At 45.1% G+C, this 23,239-nt stretch overlaps 1 protein-coding gene across 9 annotated transcripts in view; it reads left to right on the forward strand.

The window, feature by feature from the left end:
• The window catches only part of LOC135262326 (retinoic acid receptor beta-like), a 122,413-nt gene that overhangs the window by 94,362 nt on the left and 4,812 nt on the right, over positions 1 to 23,239 (forward strand). For all 9 annotated transcript variants that reach the window (XM_064349311.1, XM_064349302.1, XM_064349320.1 and 6 more), the window contains 4 exons: positions 482 to 623; positions 11,109 to 11,269; positions 18,339 to 18,515; positions 22,532 to 22,736. In XM_064349311.1, the coding sequence (XP_064205381.1) occupies positions 482 to 623; positions 11,109 to 11,269; positions 18,339 to 18,515; positions 22,532 to 22,736 (685 nt within the window). The remainder of the gene's footprint in view (positions 1 to 481; positions 624 to 11,108; positions 11,270 to 18,338; positions 18,516 to 22,531; positions 22,737 to 23,239) is intronic.

Genomic DNA, 23,239 nt, shown 5'->3' on the forward strand with positions numbered 1-23,239 from the left:
GCTGTACCGGCCTGCTGTGTGGTGAAAAGCCTCTGGGCTCAATGTTGTTGGTTGATTCCAAATTAGGGATAAGAGGAGGCGGGGTTTTAAAAAAAGGCGATTTGAATACTGTGTTTATCTTCAGCATCTGTTTTTGGGTTTTCATGTGTACTGGCATATTATGTTTTGGTGTTAAAATTCCATGTACCGCTGTAGTTGTTCCACTGAGCAAAGTACTTAACCTTAATATCAGTATCTATAAATAAATGTAAACTGTGATATATATATATATATATATATATATATATATATGCTGTACTTGTGAAGATAATTTGTGCAGTACATAAAATGGGTCTAATTTTTGAATCTGGGGTTCTTAAATCTCGTTACCTCCAACAATCACAATGACAGAAATGTGTATGAAAATGCTGGTAATAAAGAGCATTGGCTGTGAGTGCTCTGTGCTGGAGTGAGACGTGTCCCCTCTGTCCGTATGTTGCAGGGTTTCTTCCGCCGGAGCATTCAGAAGAACATGGTGTACACGTGTCACAGGGACAAGAACTGCATCATCAACAAGGTCACGCGGAACCGCTGTCAGTACTGCCGGCTCCAGAAGTGCTTCGCCGTGGGAATGTCCAAAGAGTGTGAGTTCTGCCCCAAAAGAGCGCGCGTTCCCCGGTCACGTGACCTTTGCCCCGAATCAGCGCGCGTTCCCCCGGTCATGTGACCTCTGCCCCGAATGAGCGCGTGTTCCCGGGTCATGTGACCTCTCGTTCCCCTCACCTGCTTCTTCCGTCACATTTGCATGGCTCTGTTAGCAGGTCCCACTTTCTTGTCTGAAGGGTACTGCTCTTCATGAGCGCGATGCGCATTTAAGTGATTCCTGGTGTGCGAAAGTCTCATGCTTGTAATGATTGGCACTTAATCAGGCATGCATCGTGAGATGTTTATGCTCTGAAAAGTGAGAAGTAGGTCAGAACATCTTAAAGGAGTTAGAATTCTCAACAAGGCACTTGAATGCAGCGTTGCTTCCGTTTACATAACCTTGATCCCCGCAGAGCTCTTCCTGAGCAGCGTATATTTTTCACGAGGTGCAGATGTGACTTTATTTCAAACAAACAAAAACTCTTTGTTAGCGCGTTGAAGGTTACTGGCACTTTAACATCCAAACGTAGGACACAGTGGGTATCTCCTGACGTGCAAGCCATCTTGGAGCAAGATATTGGGCTTTCAGGAGTTTATCACAAGCTCTTTTTATGAGGATGATGGCATTACAAGCCCAAGGTGCCACTGCAGAGCATAAAAGGAGATCTCTGTCAAGTGGCGGCTACGGGCGCTTCTAACTGAGTCAAAGCGGTGCCTCAAAGCAGAGATAATATAATGGTGCTCCGAGATGTCTGTGTTTGATAACTTGTTTTTAGAGACAGAGCGAGTCACAATCCTAATGAGTTTCCCTGTGGAAGCGAGCGAAGATTAATTTGACGACATCGCCTCTCCCCGCGTGAACGTCGCCCGTCCGCTTTTATCATTAAGCCACATGCGCCTCAAACGAAACTCCGAAACAATGCGTCAAACAAAAAAAAAACTGTCTTCCTGCTTCGCTGTCACGTTTCCACTTCCCAATGACACCCCCGCACCCCCCCCCCCCCCTCACGACTGTCCCGTCTCCAGAACCGCTGCTGCGGTTGGTATTTTATCTGGCCCTTCGCAGCTCACCTTGGGAGAGGCAGGTACGAACACGACCCCGCTGGCTGTTTGGCAGTGTTGCACTGGAGCCCTGCTTTCTCTCACCTTGCTAATTGCTCCTGACAGACGTGGACAAAGATGCATCCGCGCTGTCTGGGAAACCTGCCTTAAGATGTTAAGCAAGGAGGCGACGGGCTTGAATTTGGTCAGAATCCAGCTGCTGCTGCAGGTGCCGAATCGAGCAGTACTCTGTCACAGCTGGGTGAAGTGGCCATTATGAATGATTGCGGCCAGGCCTTCATAGGAATATTGCATTATCATTGCCTCTGCTCCCTGTACATCATTATACAGGGAAATGCGTTTCTGCGCCTCATTATTTTGAAAGCATTGTGGTGTCTTTCCTCCATCGGCTGCGGGAATGTAATCATTTCCAGAAGACTTGTGCAGTACGTATTTTAAGGAATTTATGCACTGCTCAATGATTTACCAGCACAGTAGGGGGGTGGCGTACAATATTTTCTTTGAAAGTGGGGACTCTGCATCTCTCCATTAGTTTGAATACATCCAGAATTCATCCACTATACACTATGATGTGGTGAATATGGATTGCAGCGCCACGGTCAGGAGTTCAAGACCTAGACAAGACACAATTCCTACTGCATTGGAAGCGAAGCACTCACTGTATAGTGCATGGCACACTGATGGCTGGCCTAGATTGCTATGCTGTATGACAGATGGTTCTCTTCAAGTCACTGAGATATTTGGAGATGGGCAGAGGGGACGCTGTCTGACCCAGTTACACCTACTGCGGCTCTTGACGCATAACTGCCTCTGCATCAGCAGGACAGAATGGATAAACACATTTCCCTGATTTACTCAAGTTATGTGCAGTTTGAGCCCACAAACGCACACACACATACACACACACGCACATTCACATGCATATGCAAGTTCATATTTAATGTAAATATTATTAAGTGTGTCCAAAATAGGATTGTCTGTGCAGCGAGGGTTTCCTATCTGTAGATCATAGTCTCGGCTTTACCTCGCTGGCTTAACAGAGTGAACAAGATGCCCTGGGTAAATGTGCTTGTAAAGTAAATAAACATCCTAATTAGGGAGGATAAGATGTCACAGAGATAAACAGGCCAGCCAGAGCCACCAGTCAGCTTGCTCCTCCTATCATTCAGTCGCAGCGGTTCCCTGGACGATCCAGAGGCTCTTCTGTATCATTTAAACAGAAGGAGCTGCTTCTTCTGCAAACGGGGAGTTCATATCGAAAAAAGAATATGTACGCATTTTATTACAGTGGATGTAGACCAGTGCCAAGCCTTTTCATTCCCAGCCCCCGAGTCCCCTTTCTACTCCGTGCTCTGTTAAGCTGCTCCGTACTTGAATAACTGCCTGTGTGACTTCCCAGTTTCAGCGCTAACTGTTCTAATTCCCACCTGCGTTCTGCTGACAGAACTCGGCCTGAAATGCCTTCTGTAATCCGCCTTTTAATCCCTTTAAAAAATGAAAGACCTCTCTAAAATCCACAACCCCCAAAAAAAACCAAATCAGGCCATTTTTAAGTAAAAATCTTAATGGGCACTCTCTCTACAGAGTACCCGCGCATCGTTTAGATCGGAAAGATGCCCAATAACAATAACGTCTTGCTGCATTGTCTCACATAAAGGTTAAAGTATTGTAGTAAGATATAAATGTGTGTAACTTTCACGTTTACAAAAGACATTTTTTTAACATGGGTAATTAAAAATGATGGAAATACCATGTTGCACTGAAGCCCTGTGACTATTTATATGAAAAATGTACATTTCAGAGAAAATATCCTGTTTTTCTTGAGTCAATAGAATATTTTTTTTAACTCTGTATATCTTGTTCTTTGATAAGCAGCTTTCCATTTATGTATTTGCAGTCGTTTAATCCTGTGTATCTGGCTCTATACCTCCAGTATACCGGATTATCCCACCTATTGGATGTCAATGCATTTCCCGTGCTTTGGAATAGCAGCACTCTAATTGCAATTTGTGTGCAGTGACAGTGAAGTCCACTTCTCCAAAATGAAGGAATTACTCTTGTATGACTGAACTGCACTTCCAAACTTCGCGAGCTTGCATGTTTACACAAGTTTATTGTCAGTAATGCCCTGTTTGTGAAACTTCGGTGCGCAGGAAAGAGTTCTGGAAATTTAATGCAGAACACATGATTAAACATATGAATTTACTGTGCATCATCCAACTGGGCGCATTCATGAAAATAGCTGAACAGACGATGACTGCCTCTGCAGCTCTGATGCAGCCGTTCACGTCGCAGCGTTCTCAGCTATTGGACGGTGAAAATCCAGGGCAACATAAACCCGACAGAGATGGCGGAATTTATTCCGCTGTATGAGGAGCCATTTTCCGCTTTAGATGATTTGGGTTTTCTGCCACCTTAGTGAGTGTATTTAACCCTGTTACACTCGACTGCAGGGGGCCCCTCTCAGACACGGCGCCTCCTGCACGCTGCAGTATTGTCTCCATGCGTATCCATTCACTCGTAGATAACGTTTCAGCTGTTCGCTCCACAAAAGACGTTTGGAGCTCAGACGTGTCCCCTATGCTCATGTTATGTTTAATCGCAGTGAACTGACCTGGATTCCACATCACAAAAGGCGGCTGTATATACTTGTGTGTTCAGTGTCTCCCACAACTGGGGCATCTCATAACCCGTTTGAAATGTGCTAAAACCAAGTATCGCGATCGGCTTAGTGCATCTGAGCTTTTTTTTTTATTTTAACAACAGAATGTCCTTCCATAGAATGCCAAACCTAAGCTAAGAGAACGATGTGACAGCGTTGTATGGATTGAAACAGGTCGTAAATAAATGAAGACTCCTCCTGCATGCTCTTTTCCAAAATTCAGTTTGTTGTGAAACATCAGCCAGCGAGCCTTTTTTGAGTTTGCAAACCCTCTCGAAGCACATTTTCACTTTTCTGATGTTTTCAGTGCCTGTGCATTGATTTGGTAAAAAGCATTTGATGTTCTGGTCAGTGTTATTTTCCCTCCTGTCTTTTTTGAACTCTGCCAGCAGATTGACTCCTAATGAACTGCGTTTGAAATAACCAAGGGAGCTCAGAGTGTGAAGGTTTATAAATGTTTATATTTCAGAGTATTTAGGCTGTTCACTTCCTGCAGTTACTGTATTATGCAGAATGTATCACTAGGAACACGGGGGACATTCGTCAGGGAAAGAAGCGTTTCCTGTGCTTGCTGGAGAAAATGTCATTCTTGTTATCAGCAGATATGGCTGGGCAAATATTGGCGGTCAGCACGGGCTTTGAAATCTCTGCCGTGCCACAGCTGGCTTTGGGTTGAAACCAGGGCTTGCCGCTTGGCCTGCAGCGTCTTAATGGTGAATATCACATTCGAATATTGATGTCACGCCGTTAAAACCTTGAAAGAACCCCTGAGGCCATGTGTGGGCTGGTGTCGTAAATGAAAACCAATAAACAACCCGTGTTTGTTCAAAGCACAAGGCAGGGGATTGTCTGTCTGTGTGACCCGCTCTGTCAAAGATCCTTTGACCTCTTTGCCGAGATCAGACACAACACAAAGGCACAATTTGTGTCCGGCGTAATACAAGGACACGTGTGTTTGCCTGTTAGTCTTTCACAAACGCACTGGCGTCTGGCTCAGTACTTGGCTTGTTTAAGGGACTAGGTTAAAGGATGAAGTCTCGAGTGCTACAGTGTATGAAAGTGTCACCCTCGTGATATTTATCACTATTTCAGATTCCGGTGAGAAAGCACTGGAGGCTAACTATCGAGCTGCTGAGACTGTGGAAATGAAAAAAACCTGATTGCTGAATCAGTGATATTACCTGCATGCAGACCCATTACGACTGCAGTGTTAGGTCCACCAGCTGCAAAAGAAATATCAAAGGTTCCCCTGTCAAAGAATACAGTCAACAGACAGGTTAATGTCTGCTGGTATTGAAAGCATCATTTTGGGAAAAGAATCGAATCCATTGAAACGTTTGCACAGGAAGCTATTTAATATTTATTTGTTTTTTGCTTCTGAAAAATTGGTGTGCCGTGAGACGTTGTAATCTTTTTGAAGTATGGCCCTAGTGAAAACAATATTGTGAAATGTGTGAGACCATTTTTGACCTGTCAAATTATTGGATTCAAAAGGTTACACAAAATTAAAGCTTTCCTGATAAAAAATGTGCAGCTTACTTCATCCATTTGTGTATAGAGAGTGTAAAGTGGAAATGTAAAACCTGTACGGGGGAGGGCTTACAACTTCATTATTTGAATAATGAATTTTCCCCTGGTTTCAACATTCAAGCCTTCCACGGGAATGTACTTTCATCACCACGATCAAACAGAAACAAAATATGGGCTTAAAATCAATAAATAAGTGGAATGTTTATAGCAGAGCGAGGGGGTACTTCTTTATTAATAGGCTGCAGTTTCAAACGGGTCTGTTGAAAACTATCCCAAAAATGCACTCATACGCAGCAGGGTTTATTTACCAATGTCTTCTTGTTCAGTCTTTTGTTCTTTGAAATATTTTCAGCTTTCGGGTGACAACGTGGGATGGTATTTTGCTACAAATGTGCGGAAACCACCTCTGCAATTTCACAGTGCTTTTCATTTCACAGTCCCTCATAATGAAAGTGTTAGGAGGACTTGGAGATGCTGGACATGCAGTCTAGTTAGTAAATGGAATCCCTGTGGCAGTTTTTTTGTCCCTGTGCGGGTATGTGCTTAACATGGGCAAATTCACGGAAGCGCCTCCAAATATCAGTGATAAGCACGCGTGGTCTGAGTCTGAATATCTGCTTAGAATACACACCCAGCTCGTTTTAAACAGTGTTTAAGCAGGTGCGTAAATCTGCCAGGTCTGAATGGGGCCTTTAGTGCCCCAGCACCCCCCAGTCCCCTCCCCGCAGACGTTGTACTGGCTGGGGGCTCTGTAGTTTATGATGTCGAGTTGCCACTGCTCAGTGCTTCCCAGGGATGAGGGTTTATGGCATTATCAAACACGTTCCCAGTGCACTAGCCCGGCAAAATGCGGAACCTGTGATTATACATGCAGGTGAAAATGATATTCAGCCCCGCTGGGCACAGGTTTTAATAGACCAGAAATTGAAAGCAAAATAACTGATAACAACAGGGTCTTTTCTAATAAGCGTTTCGTACGATCGGAACAATATTTTGTCCTTTGAATTGTCTGGCTGCTCAACCCCAGCAGTCTCCTCTCTCTCTCTTTGAGTCTCGGAGACATCATTAGATCTTTTACTCTTATGTTTGATTAAACTTAGCCTTCCTGCGGCGCCGTTTGACATTTCACAAGTGGATCAGGCAAAATCCGGAAAAGGCGAGCGGGTCGTCACCATGGCCGAGCGGCGTCTCTCCTCTGACGCTGTGGAAATGATGGCTTTCGTTTTAACCCGGGCACAAGCCACGGTTGGACGATGGGAGCTAGCCTGCGAGGGGGGGGGGGCGTAAGCCCGAGAGGTATCTGTTTTGTTTACTGCGCTCGCCCGTGCAGATGTCACCGAGCGGCGCGGTCTCCGCGGCGCACAGATGGCTGGCCCGCGGCCTTCAGGAGGACGCGTCTGATTAACGCGCGGCGTGACGTCACTCCGCGAGAGCGCACAGGCTCGCCGCGCCCCAACGCCCTGCTGCCTCGCGCCGCGAGCCAGTCGGAGGCCGCGGGGATGAAGATTAATCCCGCCTCTCAGCAGACCAGCTGCCCGTCCGCTGCCTCTGTGAAGCGAGCGCCTTGGCTTTGTGCTCTGGTTCTCCTGACAAGGCCTGCTGGAACTGTCAGATGCTGTCTGGGCTTCTTTATAAACAAGGCCTGGCCTTGCCTGTTGTTGTGTAGCTTGAATGCAGACCAACATTTGGTTTAATTTCATTCTATGAAAGAATTATTGTGCTGTTTTGAAAGATGTTTTCTTCCTGGACATGCATTTCTTCATGATTTATTCATTTAATGAATACACGTCTATGAGCTGCAATGGAAATTTTTTACTTGAAATTTGATGATCATTAGTAATGACCCATTATATATGTATAATGTTCATTTAATATTTTGAATAAAATAATCATTGGGTGTTTTTAGTATTGAAATGCGGGGAGGTACTGCATAGGCGGCAGCTTTTATAAATGTCTGTCCCAGCTCCCATGCAACTTCTGGAATTTGGTTCTGTCTCAATGATAAATAAAGCAAGGTTTCCTCCAGGTGTAGGCTACAGCATGCGAGTACAGCTCGTCGCTTCACACCACCTCTGCTTACCCTCTGAGGCACTTTTCCTCCACTAACTGAAAAGGCTTTGTGAGTTGTTTCAAAATGTTAGAAAATCCAGGAAATGTGTTTGGTCGAGTGTGAGCTCATGATGCAGTACATCATCTTTTTCCCCCAGATTTACTTTGAACACTCTGTTGCCTTTTTATTGCTCATTGTAGGGCAAGTTCCAGATTTGAGAGAACAGCCCTTATAGAACTTGGCAATGAAATGAAATATCTTTTGCAAACATTTGTAAATCAGAATGCTCTTTTATCGGAAGTTAAAAGTTCATTAGATTCTTTCCAATGATTATAATACTATTTTAGCATTGAACCTACACATGGATAAAAATAAGAGCGGTGTGCAATATGGTGTAGTGTGAGAGGGGGTAAAAGAGCGCTCATTTCTTCATAGAAGGTGATTATGAGACGGGATTCTCCTTTAGATTTATCTCCCCCCTCAGCACGTATTAAAAAGCCATTTATTTTCATGGCTCCTTGTCCAATGGATCATCTGAATGTGCGAGCTCGGGGAGGCCGGAGCTGTGGCCAGCTGTATTTTTCAGGTGGCGGTGATTTGGTTCCAGTCCAGGGTAATTACGGCGCGTGATTCGCCCATCGCCCGGTGTTCTCCCTAAATCATCCCGCCCCGCTCCCATCGCCGCAGCCCCCCCCCCCCCCCTTGGACAACCCCCGACATTTCCCCCCAAACAGTATGTCACTCCAGACTGACAGAAAGCTGGCTCCCTCCAGCCATGTAAATATTAGCCATTTTAATGGGGAAACGTGCATCTGTGTTCTGGTAGGATGTTGCGGTTCTACACTGAGGACATCACTTGTCACTATGCTACAGCTGTGAATGCAAAGGTTTACTGCCAGGAAATGCTTACACTGTGTCGTCCACATGAGCAAACAGCTTATTATCCCTTGAATCATTTTGCAGACATCCTTGCACATCCATGCATTAGTGGTTTGCTTCTTGCAGTGCAGCCTCAGTAGTTCTGTTTGTAAAGCCTTCTGCAGACAGTTGATGCAGCCACACCTCCCTCCTGAAGAATGCTTGTGATTTGTCGGACAGAAAACATCTCATTATGGTGAGCATTATTTTGTGATCAACTGCAGCGGTCTTCCTTGGCCTTCCAGGCCCTTTGTGATTACTAAGCTCAGCAGTGCTCTCTGTCTTCTGAATGTCCCAAACAGTTGATTCTGGTAAGCCTAAGGTTTAACCTATGTCTCTGACTCTGTCAATAACTGACACCAAAGGCAGTCAAAAGCCTGCAGTCAAAACTGGATACTGAAAGCTCTCCTACATCTGCACTGAGGAAGCAATTGAACACACCTGACTAATCAGAAACACCTGTGAAGCCTTTTGTCCCAAACATTATGGTGCCTTGAAATGGGGGTAGGGGGTTATGTATAAAAAGTGCTGTGATTTCTACATTGTGAAACCAAAGCATATAAAAATATGTGTAAAAAGACTGTGATCAATAAAAGAGGACAGAGAGAGGAATGGCATCCTTTTGCCAATAAATGCTTTACTGCTTCCTTGGCTTGATTTGAATTATGAGATCACAGCTGCAAGTGCCCTTTTGATTTTGTTTCCTTTTGTGTACAAATTATTACTGATATATACAGGAAGAAGCATCAGCTTTCAGCTTTATCAGTATTATGAGGGAGCCTTGAGGTGGCATCATTTAATCATTGGAGAATACGCGTACTTGGTGCATTTATTAAGACTGTCTGGTTCAGACTGGAAAGTGAAATCAAAGCAGTGGCAGAAGCAGACATATGAGACTTGGCATGCCCCTCTGCCGGCTCCATATGCTCAGCATTGAGAGTATTCTATTCCCCATGTCTGATGGGCTTATCTTACATTAAAGTGTTTGTCCTCTGAATTTCAATTGCAGATTAGTAGCCGGGGTGGATATTGTAACTTTCCTGCCACGTCTGGAACGACTCTCGGCGCACAAACAAACAAGCGCACAAACAAACACAGACACACAGGCGCGCGCGCACACACACACACACACACAAACACATACACACACACCGTTTTATGAAAAGGTAGTGAAAAACGGACCCTCTAGGGGGTTTTATACGGCGTAATGCTAATAAAAACACACATTGTTGCCGGCTAATTTATTTGAATAAAGAACAGCGCTAGCGTCGGCCTTGAGATTAGAATTAGACCGCGACTATTTTTCGCCTCTCCCTGAGTAATGAGGTATCGGCGGCGGAGGATGCAGCTCTATCAGCACCAGCCTGCAGTGGTCCTGTCTCAAAAGCCCTCTGGAAAGCAATGATGTCTCCTTCCCCTGCACTTGGCAGCGCGCTTTGTTCTGTGCACAGAATAATCCTGTGGCCCTGCATGAAGCATCACATTTGAAAGCAGCCCTGGGGGTTTGCTGCACCAACCAGAAATTAGAATCGCAGGGCTCGTTAGGAGCTTACCATTTCAATGCAGTCGTTAAAGAAGTAATGCCGGGGCAGATTACCCGAGCCATTTGGTGAAATTCTAGTTTCGCCCTGACATCAATTGTCTTTGGTGACACGGGCCCGACGAGGTGAGTCACTGCGAATTAGCCAGTTCCAAACCGCTTGTTTATTTTGCAGCTTTTAGAAAAAGAACAGAAATGTTTTTACAGATGCTGTGAAGCAGTTTTGGGTCAGGGAGTGGGTAGCAAGCAAAACCGACATGCATATGATTTTTGGGGGAAAGGAAAGTGGTGAAATGAAGTGTTTATGCGATTAAATGCGCATACCTGACAGTCTCGCTGTGGATGTGTTTACCTGCAGAATGAGCCCAGATGCAGTGATCAAAGAGGGTGAATATAGTATGTAAGTGCAGAGAAATTTAATTCTGAAAGGTATAAATTACTCATTTTTCATGTTTGATCCCGGGAGTGTGTTAGCAGTGCAGATCAGCAGTTGCAGGATAAAGTTTGCAGGTTTGAGTTCTATTCGGAGTTAGAATTTTGAACCCACGCACAAGGTACTTCAGTAAAGACCCAGTTAAATGGGTAAATAGACAATAAAGCCACAGCTTACAGCTGCAGTATGAAAGTTGTTGTGGAAAAGAGAGTGGGTTAAGCACATGAGTGATGTGCTGATGTTCAAATAATGTTACGATCTTGTGCTCTCTCCCTCTCCGTAACTGCAGCCGTTCGCAATGACCGAAACAAGAAGAAGAAAGAAGTTCCCAAACCGGAGTTCACAGAGAGCTACGAGCTGACTGCTGAGCTGGAGCTTATCATCGAGAAGATCCGCAGAGCACACCAGGAGACCTTCCCTTCCCTGTGCCAGCTCGGCAAGTACACCACGGTGAGTGACAGCGCCCCCCGCTGGCACGCTCTGTGCGGTTACGTGTGAGAGACAGACGCTGCCCTTATACCAGTCTCATCGCTCTGCAATATTAACTACTGCAAAATGATCCGCTTCCTGTTTCCCTTGAGTGGAATCAGTGGCCCCGTTTCTTAACCGTAGAACTTCTGAGGGAAGCGTTGGGGTGACTCACGGAGCTGCTGTTTATTACATCACACGTGCTGCTTAGGCTGCCCTTAAATATTCACAGTGACATATGTAGGTTCTTGGCTAAACACACAAAGAGTACATTTTTATAATGGCTGATGCGCTTGAGGAAATACCTGTGGAGGCGGCAGCGTGGAGCGCAGCTCCAAACCCCCTGGTCCCTGGGGGTGCTATGAGTGCAGCTCCGCTGGCTGCCTCTCGTTCGCGGGGAGATAGCGGGCCTTAAAATAGCGCGCGCAGCGCCACGGCTCTTGCGTCGCTGCCAGTTACCGTGTTTTTGTTTATAACTTATTTGCGGCGTTGTTTCGCAGAGCTCATTAAAATCAGGGAAGGGGCTCAGGGAAGGGGAGCGGGGGGGGGAGGGGGGGGCGTTCGGCTACGTGCCGGTCGGACAGTCGTTCCTCGGCCCCGCTCGTGTGCGCCGTGCTCAGAGCGAGCGCAGCATTCCTGTGGTGAATAACAGGAATCGCCGCGGTGGACGGGCGTATCCTGTCCCCCGGGGGCCACCGTGGGAGTCGGTCGGGACGGGGGGTTCAGTTTCCGCAGGCCTGACCTCCCCACGGGCCCCGTACTGGCCTAACTGTGCTCTGAGCCAGGAGGATGTGACTGCTTCAGTGTATCTCACACATACACCCAGAACCCAATCAAGATTAGTAGTAGTAGTAGTAGATTAATTAATTAATTATTCGTTTTTTTTTTACCAGTACTGATTGCTGTTATACCTAAACCACTAGGCATTTTGAATGGCCTGTATGAATTTGCTATTTTGAATCCTCATGCAAAATCCTCCTGCCATTATTAGATTCAAAATGTGAATCGACGCCTATGATTAAGACACATACATTTCAAGCATTTATTTATTCCCATTTTTGACACTTGGATTGTGTAATGAATCTAATATTTGATGTCGTACTCTGCAGGAATTATAGACTGCAAAAACAGGATGGATTTCCTTAGCTGCTGTTAAAACATCAAGCTCGCATCAGGCAAATGTCTTCAAGCTTCACCAAACATGCAAAGGATCTGTTATCATTTACAATGAATAATGAGTACGCTTAAATGGATGCTTCATTGTGACACGTTGAAAAGTGAAGTAGATGATGCAACTGGTATCATTATCTGTTTCTTCTCTGGTGAAAAGGTGAAATCGCACTGTTAAGATTAATACAGAATGGGGCATGGTTTAGCATAGCAACAGTGTGTCATTGAAAGAGATGGTGTTGCATCACCCAAAGTCCTTTCATATTGAAATTCCTGCATTTCTTTGCCGTCAAGGGCAGGACAAAGATGTCTTCTGCTCAAATAATACCTTTGTCATTTTGAATCAGAACATTTTGAGTCAAATAAAAAAGATAACTGAAGCTGATCCTTGAGTGGCCAAACAAGCAGAACCTGCTTGAGAACGTCCTAGGAGAAAAGTACCTTGCTCTTGATGTTATGTTCTTTCCTGGTTTGTGGAAGGGGTTCCAGTTAGTCATAGTTTAACCACAGATTCTGGACTCACCAGATACTCTGTTCCAATTGCTTCCATCTTCTCTGCTTCTTATCTGCAGGATGTTTGGTAACAGTTTCTGGTGCTGGCCAGCAGTACAGAATGTCCCTCAGTGCCCTTTCAGAAGATGGATGAAATTTAAATGTTTTGGCTTCAGTTGCAGAGAGGGAAACTTTGTTTTTTAAGAGTGAAGAGCTGAGTATTTGGTCAGGCAAAGCAATCTGGTTTACTGTGGGGATTTTAGAGAACTTTGTATGAAAAGTGCAGTGTATATACAATCCCCCATCATGTACAGTGTATCTTTGGAGTGAAGTGGTGGGATTGTCAGGTTTACAGGTAGATTATGATCAGATGGTGACTTATAGGTAAACATCGAGCCCATTGTTAGGATTGATGCTCTCTAAGATTGCCAGCGTTGACATTTTTTTGCTGTTTTGGTGTGTTGGGATTATTCCCCAATAGAAGAAATTATATTAAAATAGTGAAGAGCATAAATTCTGACAGCCAGCCTCTAGAGGATCCTCTGCATCTCATCCACTGTATGACAGACGGTATGTCAGAAAGTCTGGGTTTGAGTGGCACATGATTTTTTTGTGTGATTTTTTCTCTCTCTCTCTTCAAAGCTGTGCCTGCTCTCCCTGCAGCTAAAAGAGGTGTCATAACACTGTGTCTGAAAGAGTTGAACACATTTTATTAGCAGTTTTTTAAGTTTGTATTCAACCCGTAGCCATGCTGCACATTTGCATGAAGTCTCAGTACAGACACTACACAGACAGTGGCTGCCTGGTTCTGGCCTCTACATTAACATTAGTTAGCTACAGTAAGTTTATAACAGTATGTTATTTACATTGGTAGAATTAGCTGGTACTTGTCAGCCATCACAACATCCTCTCATCACCATGAGTCACGTAGAACAAGGTTACTGTATAGTAGAAGTAAACCAATGGCTGAAGTCTCTGCTGCTGTATTTCCACTGTTTTAATAAGCATGAAATCAGTTACATTAAGTACGTGGAAATACTCATAACATTAATACACATCCCACTATTTTATCTGCATAGAAAGACACACTCTTCATAGTGTTGCTTCAATTGAAAGTAATGATAAATAGTTTAAAGGTCAGGTTTTACTCAATACACATTAAAGCTTTCTACTATTATTTTTATAAAGTTATCTTACTTATATTTTAAAACATTAGTATCAAATAATTTCATTGGATTGATTTGCAATATTATTTGCTTTGGTTGTAAAAATAATGTATCAGCTCACCTGCAGTCCGTTCTCTCTTCCTTTTTTGACCTTGCATATTATTTTAATGAGATTTTTGCTTGTTTAATGTTTGACTCGGCTGTCGAGTCCCATGTCCTTAACCAGTTCTCCACACTGCTGTCTTCTGCTCAGAGGTTGATATTTCTGCATAAAGATGTCTGCCCAATTGCCCTGCAGTCCTCGGGAGATTATGCTGGTTGACAAGTTTGCACTGCAAAAGCCATTCAGCGCGAGCTAAATAAAGTCTTATTCTGGGTCATGCAATTACCACTGGTCATTGACTCTGTTCTTTCTCAGGCTGACGAGAACTCGCTCATTATTTAAACTGAAAACTTCATTCAAAATGTAAAGGAAGATTAGCTATCCCCAGATTAGCACAGCATTGCAATTATATTTGTGAAATATTCAGGGCCTCGTTTGAGGTGCTTTATATATTCATTACTCTGAGGGGTGATTCTGTGGCTGTTCATCTGAGAGGGCTCTGTCTAATAAAAATGTTTATGTGACAGATAGTAATTACTTGCGTCTATAAAATTAAGCAAGTCATCCTCAGGCTGAACCAAAGTCAGAAAAGGATTTTATGTGGGTTTTGTTATTGTGGATATTGATGATGTTTGTCTGTTGTTTACCAAAAGCGTCCATTTGAAATCATTTTAATTACACAAGAGTAAAGAAGGGCCATAGGGGCTAATAGTCATAGATAAATAGTATTGAATAGGAAATACTGCTGACAATATAAGCATATAAGAAGTATTTGTGGATATATGTATGATATTGTAAAGTCCTGGGAATACTCTCATGCTTAAAAGCAGGGGCCTTTTTTTTCATTTTTCCCGTGCAAGTATTTGAGAATGACACCTTTGGATGAACACAAGCTTTTAAAATGAAATGAAACAAACCGTTACATTTTTGGGCCTTGTCGGACGGTTGAGCCGGCATTATGGAGAAGATCAGCCCGCGGAAGCGCAGAAACGCCTCCCCGTCATGGCTGTTCCGGGGACAGTTAAGATGGCCGTTTGGGCTCTCCAGACCTGGGCGACGCCACCGACGGCCGCTCTTACACGGGCCATTAGCCCGTTCGGCGACGGCGGCCGTTCGCTGGAACAGCGGAGGCGCCGCTTTGCCACCCGGCTCATTCGGAGTGATTTAAGCGCGGCCATAATGTGTGTTTCACTTAACCGAAGGTAATATTTAGTGCTATTTCTCCCCATCTAGTGCTCTCCAGAGACCGAGAATAGATCCTCTCTACGACGCCCTCACTGTCTGCGCTGAAGGAATTTATTCCGTGGAGTGGCAATCCATTCCTGAGAGGCTGCAGTCCATATGAGCGGCATTCAGCGCAGATTAAAAGCCACCGCCTGTCACACAGGCTCCCGCTCTCCATTGCTCACGCAGTGCCGTCAGAGATGTATGTGGTGTAAACTGGATGTTTATATTATCTGCGGAAATGAAAAAGGAGAGATACTGCAGTGAAATTTGTGTACGGTTAGCATGTAGGCGAGCAATAAGAATTTCTCTTATTGCAAGGATCCTATTTATCAGATGGACGACACTGAATTTAGTGCATGTGCGTTAAACGGGGGGGCGCAATCTGTTGTGTGTTCTTAATCTGTAGTAATGTCCATTTGTTATCTTCAGTTTTGAAATAATGGCTGCTTGGGGATATTTAATGTGGATATCGGAAGACTTGGGGATGTCTGGGGGAAAACACGTGAAGAAAACATGTGAAGCCTGGTCATTTACACAGTGAAGGATTAGCGCTTCTGTATGTACACGTCTTGTACTACACGCATGTACCTTCACATACACGCACTCACTCAGGTCACCCTTCAGTGTGGCAGGGCTGAAGTGTGTAATCACTGTCTGCGTGTGCTGACTGTAAGTTAGCCCTAAGCGAGTGACATCACTTCCTGGTGCGCATCTAACCAAGCCGTGAATTTACATACCGGCTGTGCCACAGCGCAGGTTCAATGAGCCAGAACATATAGGCTGTTTGGGGTAAACTGCTGGAAAACGAACGAATAAACATTCAATACGATCTTTAACGGGCCGCACGCTTTCCCCTCACGGTGGCTGCTGCTCGATGTGTAACCTAGCCTCTAACCAGATTCACCGAGCTGCTCTCTCTATCCCTTTCTCTCTCTCTCTCTCTCTCTCTCTCTCACCCTCTCTCACTCTCTCTCTCTCACCCTCTCTCCCCCTCTCTCCCTCCCCTCTCTCATCTCTCCTCTCTGCCTCTCTCACTCTCTCGCCCTCTCTTGCCCTCTCTCGCTTTCTCTCTCTCTCTCACCCTCTCTCACCCTTTCTCGCTCTCTCTCTCACCCTTTCTTGCTCTCTCTCGCTCTCTCCCATCCGTCCGTCTCTCCAAACCCACCCTGACGTGTCAGAATAAAGATGTGTGGTGTGTTTCTGCTGAGCTCCGAGCCTCAGCGCTCCATCTCAGTTTCTCATCAAAGGCGAAGTGCTGATGGATGCCCAGCAGCACCGAGCAGGATGGCAGAAATAGATGAGCGGATTAAATCTCCGCGCTTTTCCCTCTCTCTTTCAGAAATTAACGTTCATTTACCTGTGTTTTATTTGTGCCTCGCCACCTTTTTGAGACTGTCTGACAAACAGGGAAGGGGAAGGTGCCCAGAATGGCAGGATTTTGGATCGGGTCTTTGGAAATGTCGGAGTAACGTCAGAACGATGCTGCTGTTCGCCAGCAAGCCTCTTTCAGACCGAGTTCACAGTTCATTAACTAAGCAATTAACTCTGTTGACTTAAGCGATTAGCAGGGGCGAGATGAAGTGATGTTTACACACCTCCCGTTCACAGGCTAATGTATTATTCATGGAGGGCCGGGTGTAGAAGGTGGCTCTTCCTCTTCCTTTTGAATTCCTTTTTTAAAGTGCTCTTTTCCTCCTTCTTCATTTCACTCCTCTCGCTGTCCCCTTTTCTTGCATCCCTTTCTCTAATTCCATTTCCTTTCCTTTCTCTTTTTCTCTATTTCCTTTTCATCTCTCCCAGTTCCCCCATTCTGCCCATTTCTGTTCCAGTTCCCTGTCTATCCCAGTCCCGCCACTCTTTCTCTCTCCCTTCCTCTCCCTCCCTCTTCTCTTTCCCTCTCTCTCCCAGTACAAGTGTAGGGCTCTCATTTGTGCTACTTCAAGGTAGGCCCCTGGGATGTCCTCCATTTGTTAATGGGCTGACATGAAAGTCCACCTCAGTGCCTCTCCTGACTTTGCCATTGATTTACACCATTGCCCACTGTCACTTCAGAGATCTTACTAGTAACCTTGCAGCTTTGTTTCCGGCACCAATGCAACTGCCTGTGAGTCACAGTGATTCATTTCAGCGCCTGAATCCACAAGGTGCTTTTGTAGCTTTTAAGAAGAAAATAACATGTTTGTGTAGCCGGTTTTGTTTCGTCAGAAACCCTGGGTTTTCTATTCCGTTTTTTTTTTAAGCTGTTAAAATTTTGTTTGTTGGAAAATTTAAGTAGTAGTGCAAAACCAAGTATTTTATTATACAGTGCATTAAGCGGCCTACTGATCTGAAGAAGTGGTACCAATCTGCATTGCATTTGAATGTAATTACACAGGGCATGAGGAGCTCAAAGCAGAACTCACCCCCTGCTGCTTCCTTCATTGATTCATGCAGCCATCACAGCCCGAGGGAGGGTGGAGACTAGAAAGCCAAGCAAGCTGATTGGTAGAGTGCACTCAAAGTGCACTCGGAATTTGAGGAATATTTTAATTTTATTTTGAAGTAACAATTTTTATTTTCTTTGAGCTTTGGTTTTACAAAAAGTCATGAGATTTCCTTTATTGTCTTCAAAATAAAACTGGCATCAAGTTGCATAACAAAATTTGTTATGCAACTTGATGCAATGGAGATATTAATATCTTTGTGACCAAAAAGAACACTGTCGGGCTCTAAAATGAGCGAGCCTGTTATCTGATGCAGAATCTTGGCGGTGTCTTCGTTAGCCTGGTGGTGTGCCTCTGCAGGGGAATGTCGGGGAAACGCTGTTGGATGTCTTTGATGACAGAGCAAGTCTAATGTTTGCTCAGTGGCTGTGTCTGGGTTTCTCACTCTCTGCTCCTCTCTCGCTTTTCAGAACTCCAGCGCGGACCACCGCGTGCGACTGGACCTCGGCTTGTGGGACAAATTCAGCGAGCTGGCCACCAAGTGCATTATCAAGATAGTGGAGTTTGCTAAACGAGTGCCTGGCTTCACAGGGTTGACCATCGCCGACCAAATCACGCTCCTCAAGGCTGCCTGTTTGGACATTCTGGTAGGTACCGTTTCTAGCGCACGTGTACTGTACATGCGTGTGTGACTGTGTGTGCACGTGGGTGTGCTTGAGCGTGTGCGCGTGAGCATGCGTCTCTACTTGCATCTGATGTCCTTGAAAGCCTGACTTCCCTCAGAAATTGCATCCTTACCATTTCAGGTTGAGACTAATGAGCTGCACCGCGGAGATTTTCCTCCCGCTCGTACATTAGGGTTCTTCTGCAACCCTTTTCCCCAGAGACACAATTTTTACAGTGTCAATTGGTCTTAATTAAAGTTCTTCATCTTTCATTCTGAGTTTGATTTCTGTAATCTATAGCATAATTAAGACTCAGAGAAAGATGGAGAGATATGGAGAGGCAGTGAAGGACAGGAGTAGGAAAGGCGGGCTCTTTGAGTACAGTTTATTGGAGATACAGCTGGAGTTGCAGTGATTTGATTAACGGTGGCCTGGGGGGAAATGGCACATTTCTGAGCTGTGAAATCACGAACCATCTTCAGCTATCAGGGCTCTGCAGAGCTTTCATGTCAGGTGAATTAATAACTAATGACCGTACAATATTTTTGTCACAGAGTATCGTGTTTTCCTTGACCTAAATCTCTGTTCATAGTCAGAGGCAGTAGACAGAGAAATGTGTGTGGAGTGATAAAAAAAAAAAATCAGTACAAGTGTAACAGAGCTTGTTCAATTTCCTTTCACTCTGTGGTGTTAGTTTTGACATGGATACCTCTGAAAGTGCTGCTTTCTGGCTTCAGAAAAGGGGCTGGCCGTAAGATTGGGTTTGAGCCCGGGCTGGGTCATTAGCCAGCTGAGACAGGGAGGCCCCAGCAGCGGGACACAATTGACTTTGACCTGCCCCTGGAACAGCGGGTTCAAGTCGGGCGGAGTTCCTCGCGCTCCAGCCGCATTCTCTCCTCCAGGAGCCCACGGGCTGCTGGTTATTGCTGCTCAGAGATAAGCCTGTAATTAGCGCTAGTGTGGAAGATAGTCGCTGGCTAGTGGGCGCATGCCTCGGAAGACTGAACAAGGGCTCCTTCACAAAGTTTCACTTTGCTGAAAAAGGGATATGTGCATACTGTATGTATTGCTTGCTAATGAATAGTCGAGATTGCATTCATGCGGTGCCACTCTACGCTTATCTTAGGCCTGGTGACTCTTGGGTAGGCCTCAGTTAAAGTCTAGACTCTAGACCTTTAAATAGGGTAATCCTTGTTTTTTTTGTTTTTACTTTTTTTCTTACCTAAACAGGCTGGAATGAAAGATTCGCATCTGTAAGTGTCTCATGTAATTTGTATAAATCTGCTGCAGACAGCCCTGACATTTATATTAATGAAATGCTAATGAAACAGTAGCAGTGCTGTAGTGAGCAGTACCTAGTTGTAAAAACCTTGAGTTTGTTTAAGAGCCTGGTTCAATGGAGATATTCACATTGCAGCCAGTTACTGCTGCAACTCGGCCCTGGTGACTGTTTTATGTCTGCCCTATGAATATTATTTTAAATGGGATACAAGTTTCAACAGAATAGTATCCTGTCCAATAATGCATAATTTAAAACATGTATATATATTAAAATTCTAACTGCACACCTGCTGTCTGAATGGGAAGTTTAGGCAAGTCTTTGATCTCTTCTGTTCTTCAAGGACAAGGTGAAAAATGAATCAATCTAGGCACGTCGGTTTTTTTTAAAGTTCTTCACGCCAGTATGCTGGCAGGCTAATCTCTGCCTTCAAGCTATTTTTAAATGCCGTTGTCATTTCTGTTCATTTAATTCTTTGGTCTAGTAATCAATCAAGTACATTTTCAGAAAAGCACAGATTTCCAAGAGTACGTGGTGGCATATATGCCCATTTAAAGTCATGGTCATGGGAAAATGCTTCATATTTTGAGTTTTTTTTTCCCCCCCAGTGTCCTCAAATATAGTCTGGTGACCAGTATTTGTGTGTGTGTAACTAGAATCACACATGCATGAAGTGGTTTTATATCTCCAACGCATACCCAGTTACTAGTTTGACTGGAATCTTTCCACACACATTATTGGGTACTTGGCTGAGTTTTAGAGGCGTGTGTACGGATCGGGGTAAAGCCTGCTGAAAATTCTGAACAGGGGCGCACGGCGAAAACTGTTCAGGAACTGCAGCTGCAATACTGCAGCAAATGACATCTGTATCTGCACATCCTCGCGCTTAACCAGTTAAACACCAGAGGTGAAGAGCCCATGACCCGAGAGTCCACACACAGAGACACAACCTTCCTGGAGAAAGAAGATATCTCCTGCCTTTTTCAAAATAAAAAAAACACTCTTTTTTTTGACAATTGACTGGCGCTCCTCCTGCGTTGTCCTTTTGAACACCCGTCTGAGGGCTGAAAGGAAGCATCAAACAGGCAGTCTTTGCGGGCCTGGCCTGTGTGAGTCGCAGCCAGCATGTTTTATTCCGTTTCATCCTGCTGTCGCTGCTGCCATTCAGTGTCAACAGCGTCCTGGCGAATCCCCATCAAAGGGCTGAGCGCTCCACGGCTGTGCCTGCTCTCTGTAGCTCGCTCCACGGCTGTGCCTGCTCTCTGTAGCTCGCTTCGCGGCTGCTCTCAGCAGCACGCTCCTGGCACAAACGCTTAGCTCGAAGTGTGTGCTGGTGTTTGTGAGAGAGTGTGTTGTACAAGCATCCATTAAAAAATAGAAAGAATAAAAAATATATGTATGCACATACACATACGTATTTTTATTTATATGTAAACAGTTAAATATTTTCCCCGGCTATGTGTATATGCAACTTGAGTTGTTGGATCCGAGGAGTTGTGAAGGAGAGTGAGAATAGAGCCGTCTGCTGCAGTAGAGCAGCGTGTGACTCATCGCAGGGCCTGGCTGGCTGTGCGAGGCCTCCGGTGCCCCCCTGCGGAGTGCTGCTGGGACCACCGCTTGACCCTGACACGCGCGCGACATCGGGCGCTCCGCACCGCTGTCTGTTTGAGCAAGGCGAGAGACGCCCCCCACGCTCACGAGCGGCCCGGTTACTGCGTGGTGTCGCAGGACAGTCAGACCCACTGGAGCAGCCCTGGTGGGAACAGAGCCGTGCGGGTCAGAACCTCAGAGCCAGATTCACACAGCGAGTGGGTCTGCAGGGCGAATGAGGCTCTGGGCTCTGTGCTGCGCTGATCTGCTGTGCTACTGTGTGTGCGTCCAGAGAAAGCATTCACTCAGGTTCAGGATGTGACCCAGTGTCTTAGTATCACCACAGTCTCTCTTTCTATGTCATCATTAACACATGATGGTTCATAAATAACATGTAACTGAATACACTTATTAATTGTAACAGAAGCCCAAATCCTTTGGAAGGTTGTTTATGTAGCCCACTGTGACTACTGTCACTCAAAGGGTCTGCCCCTCCCACACTTTGGGATTGTGATTAGTTCATATGTGTGAAAATACATTTTCTGATCTTTTGTCTCACTGGCCATTACTGTGGTTATATTTGGTACAACACTGTTTGTATTTAGAGCGTGCTTTTTGTAAGTCATTAGTGGGAGAGTGGGGGAACCATTTTATCCATAGGAATGGATTAAGTTTTCATATATGAAAGTTGGTTTCTAGAATATTGAAATAAAAACTTTGCAGGTGATGAAGATGATTGTGTGTCTGGTCCCTTATTTACATCCTGGTAATCCCACAGCGCTACGGTATTCTCAGCACCGCAATTCAGAGAGGAAACTATCTCTATATTTCCAGTCAACATTTTATTGTTAAAGAATAATCCGGATTATCCCGAACATTCAAAATGGGTTAAATAAATACTGTATATTTGAAACCATTATTTAATCCTTTATGTCAGATTATACCAGCTGCATGCATATTCATAGCCCATTGTATTGAGATGGGGGAAAAAAACTGCAAGGTATGCAGTCTGTACATGTGAATCTGATTGAATTTAATGGACATAAACAAATTTACTGCAGAAGTACTGGTCTGTGTTCAGTCGATTGACGGATGCTTTTTAAGACTTGCGTCCCCCCTGTGTTTGTAGATTCTGCGGATTTGCACGAGGTACACCCCTGACCAGGACACCATGACCTTCTCAGACGGGCTGACGCTGAACCGCACGCAGATGCACAACGCCGGCTTCGGACCGCTCACCGACCTGGTCTTCACCTTCGCCAATCAGCTCCTGCCGCTGGAGATGGACGACACGGAGAGCGGCCTGCTCAGCGCCATCTGCCTCATTTCCGGAGGTAACGCCGCACCGCCTCCTTTAGCCCCGCCCACTCTAGCCCCGCCCGCTGACTGTAGTGGGTGCGCAGAGGTTGCGTTTCCGCTGCCAGGTCGAGCCTGGAACGTGTTCGCGCCTGAAGCCTCAAGGCAAAGGCTCACTGGGAGAAAAAGATGTATCACAGTCAGCACTGCAGGGTAGATGGCTACGCAAAGGCACTCGACCCTAAGATCTTGGCAAATATTGCATGCCCTGCTGCCCTGCAGTATTAATCCAGAAAAGTGAGTGCTTTAACCTGAGTGCCTTATATGCTGCGCGAATAAACTTTTATTAGCCGGAGCGAGATTGATTATGTGTGTACACACTGCCATCATCTGGCCATGTGAGTTATGACATGCCAAAACTTTATTGACAAAACATTGAAATATTATAATTGTACTGATTCATTGGGTACTAGGGAAGAAATTAAGAAATTCTGAAGGTACTCTGTAGTTAGTGATGTTTTGGGAATTTATGTTTTTCTAT

The sequence above is a fragment of the Anguilla rostrata genome, chromosome 1, assembly GCF_018555375.3.
Source record: "Anguilla rostrata isolate EN2019 chromosome 1, ASM1855537v3, whole genome shotgun sequence".
Classification (NCBI taxonomy): Eukaryota; Metazoa; Chordata; class Actinopteri; order Anguilliformes; family Anguillidae; genus Anguilla; species Anguilla rostrata.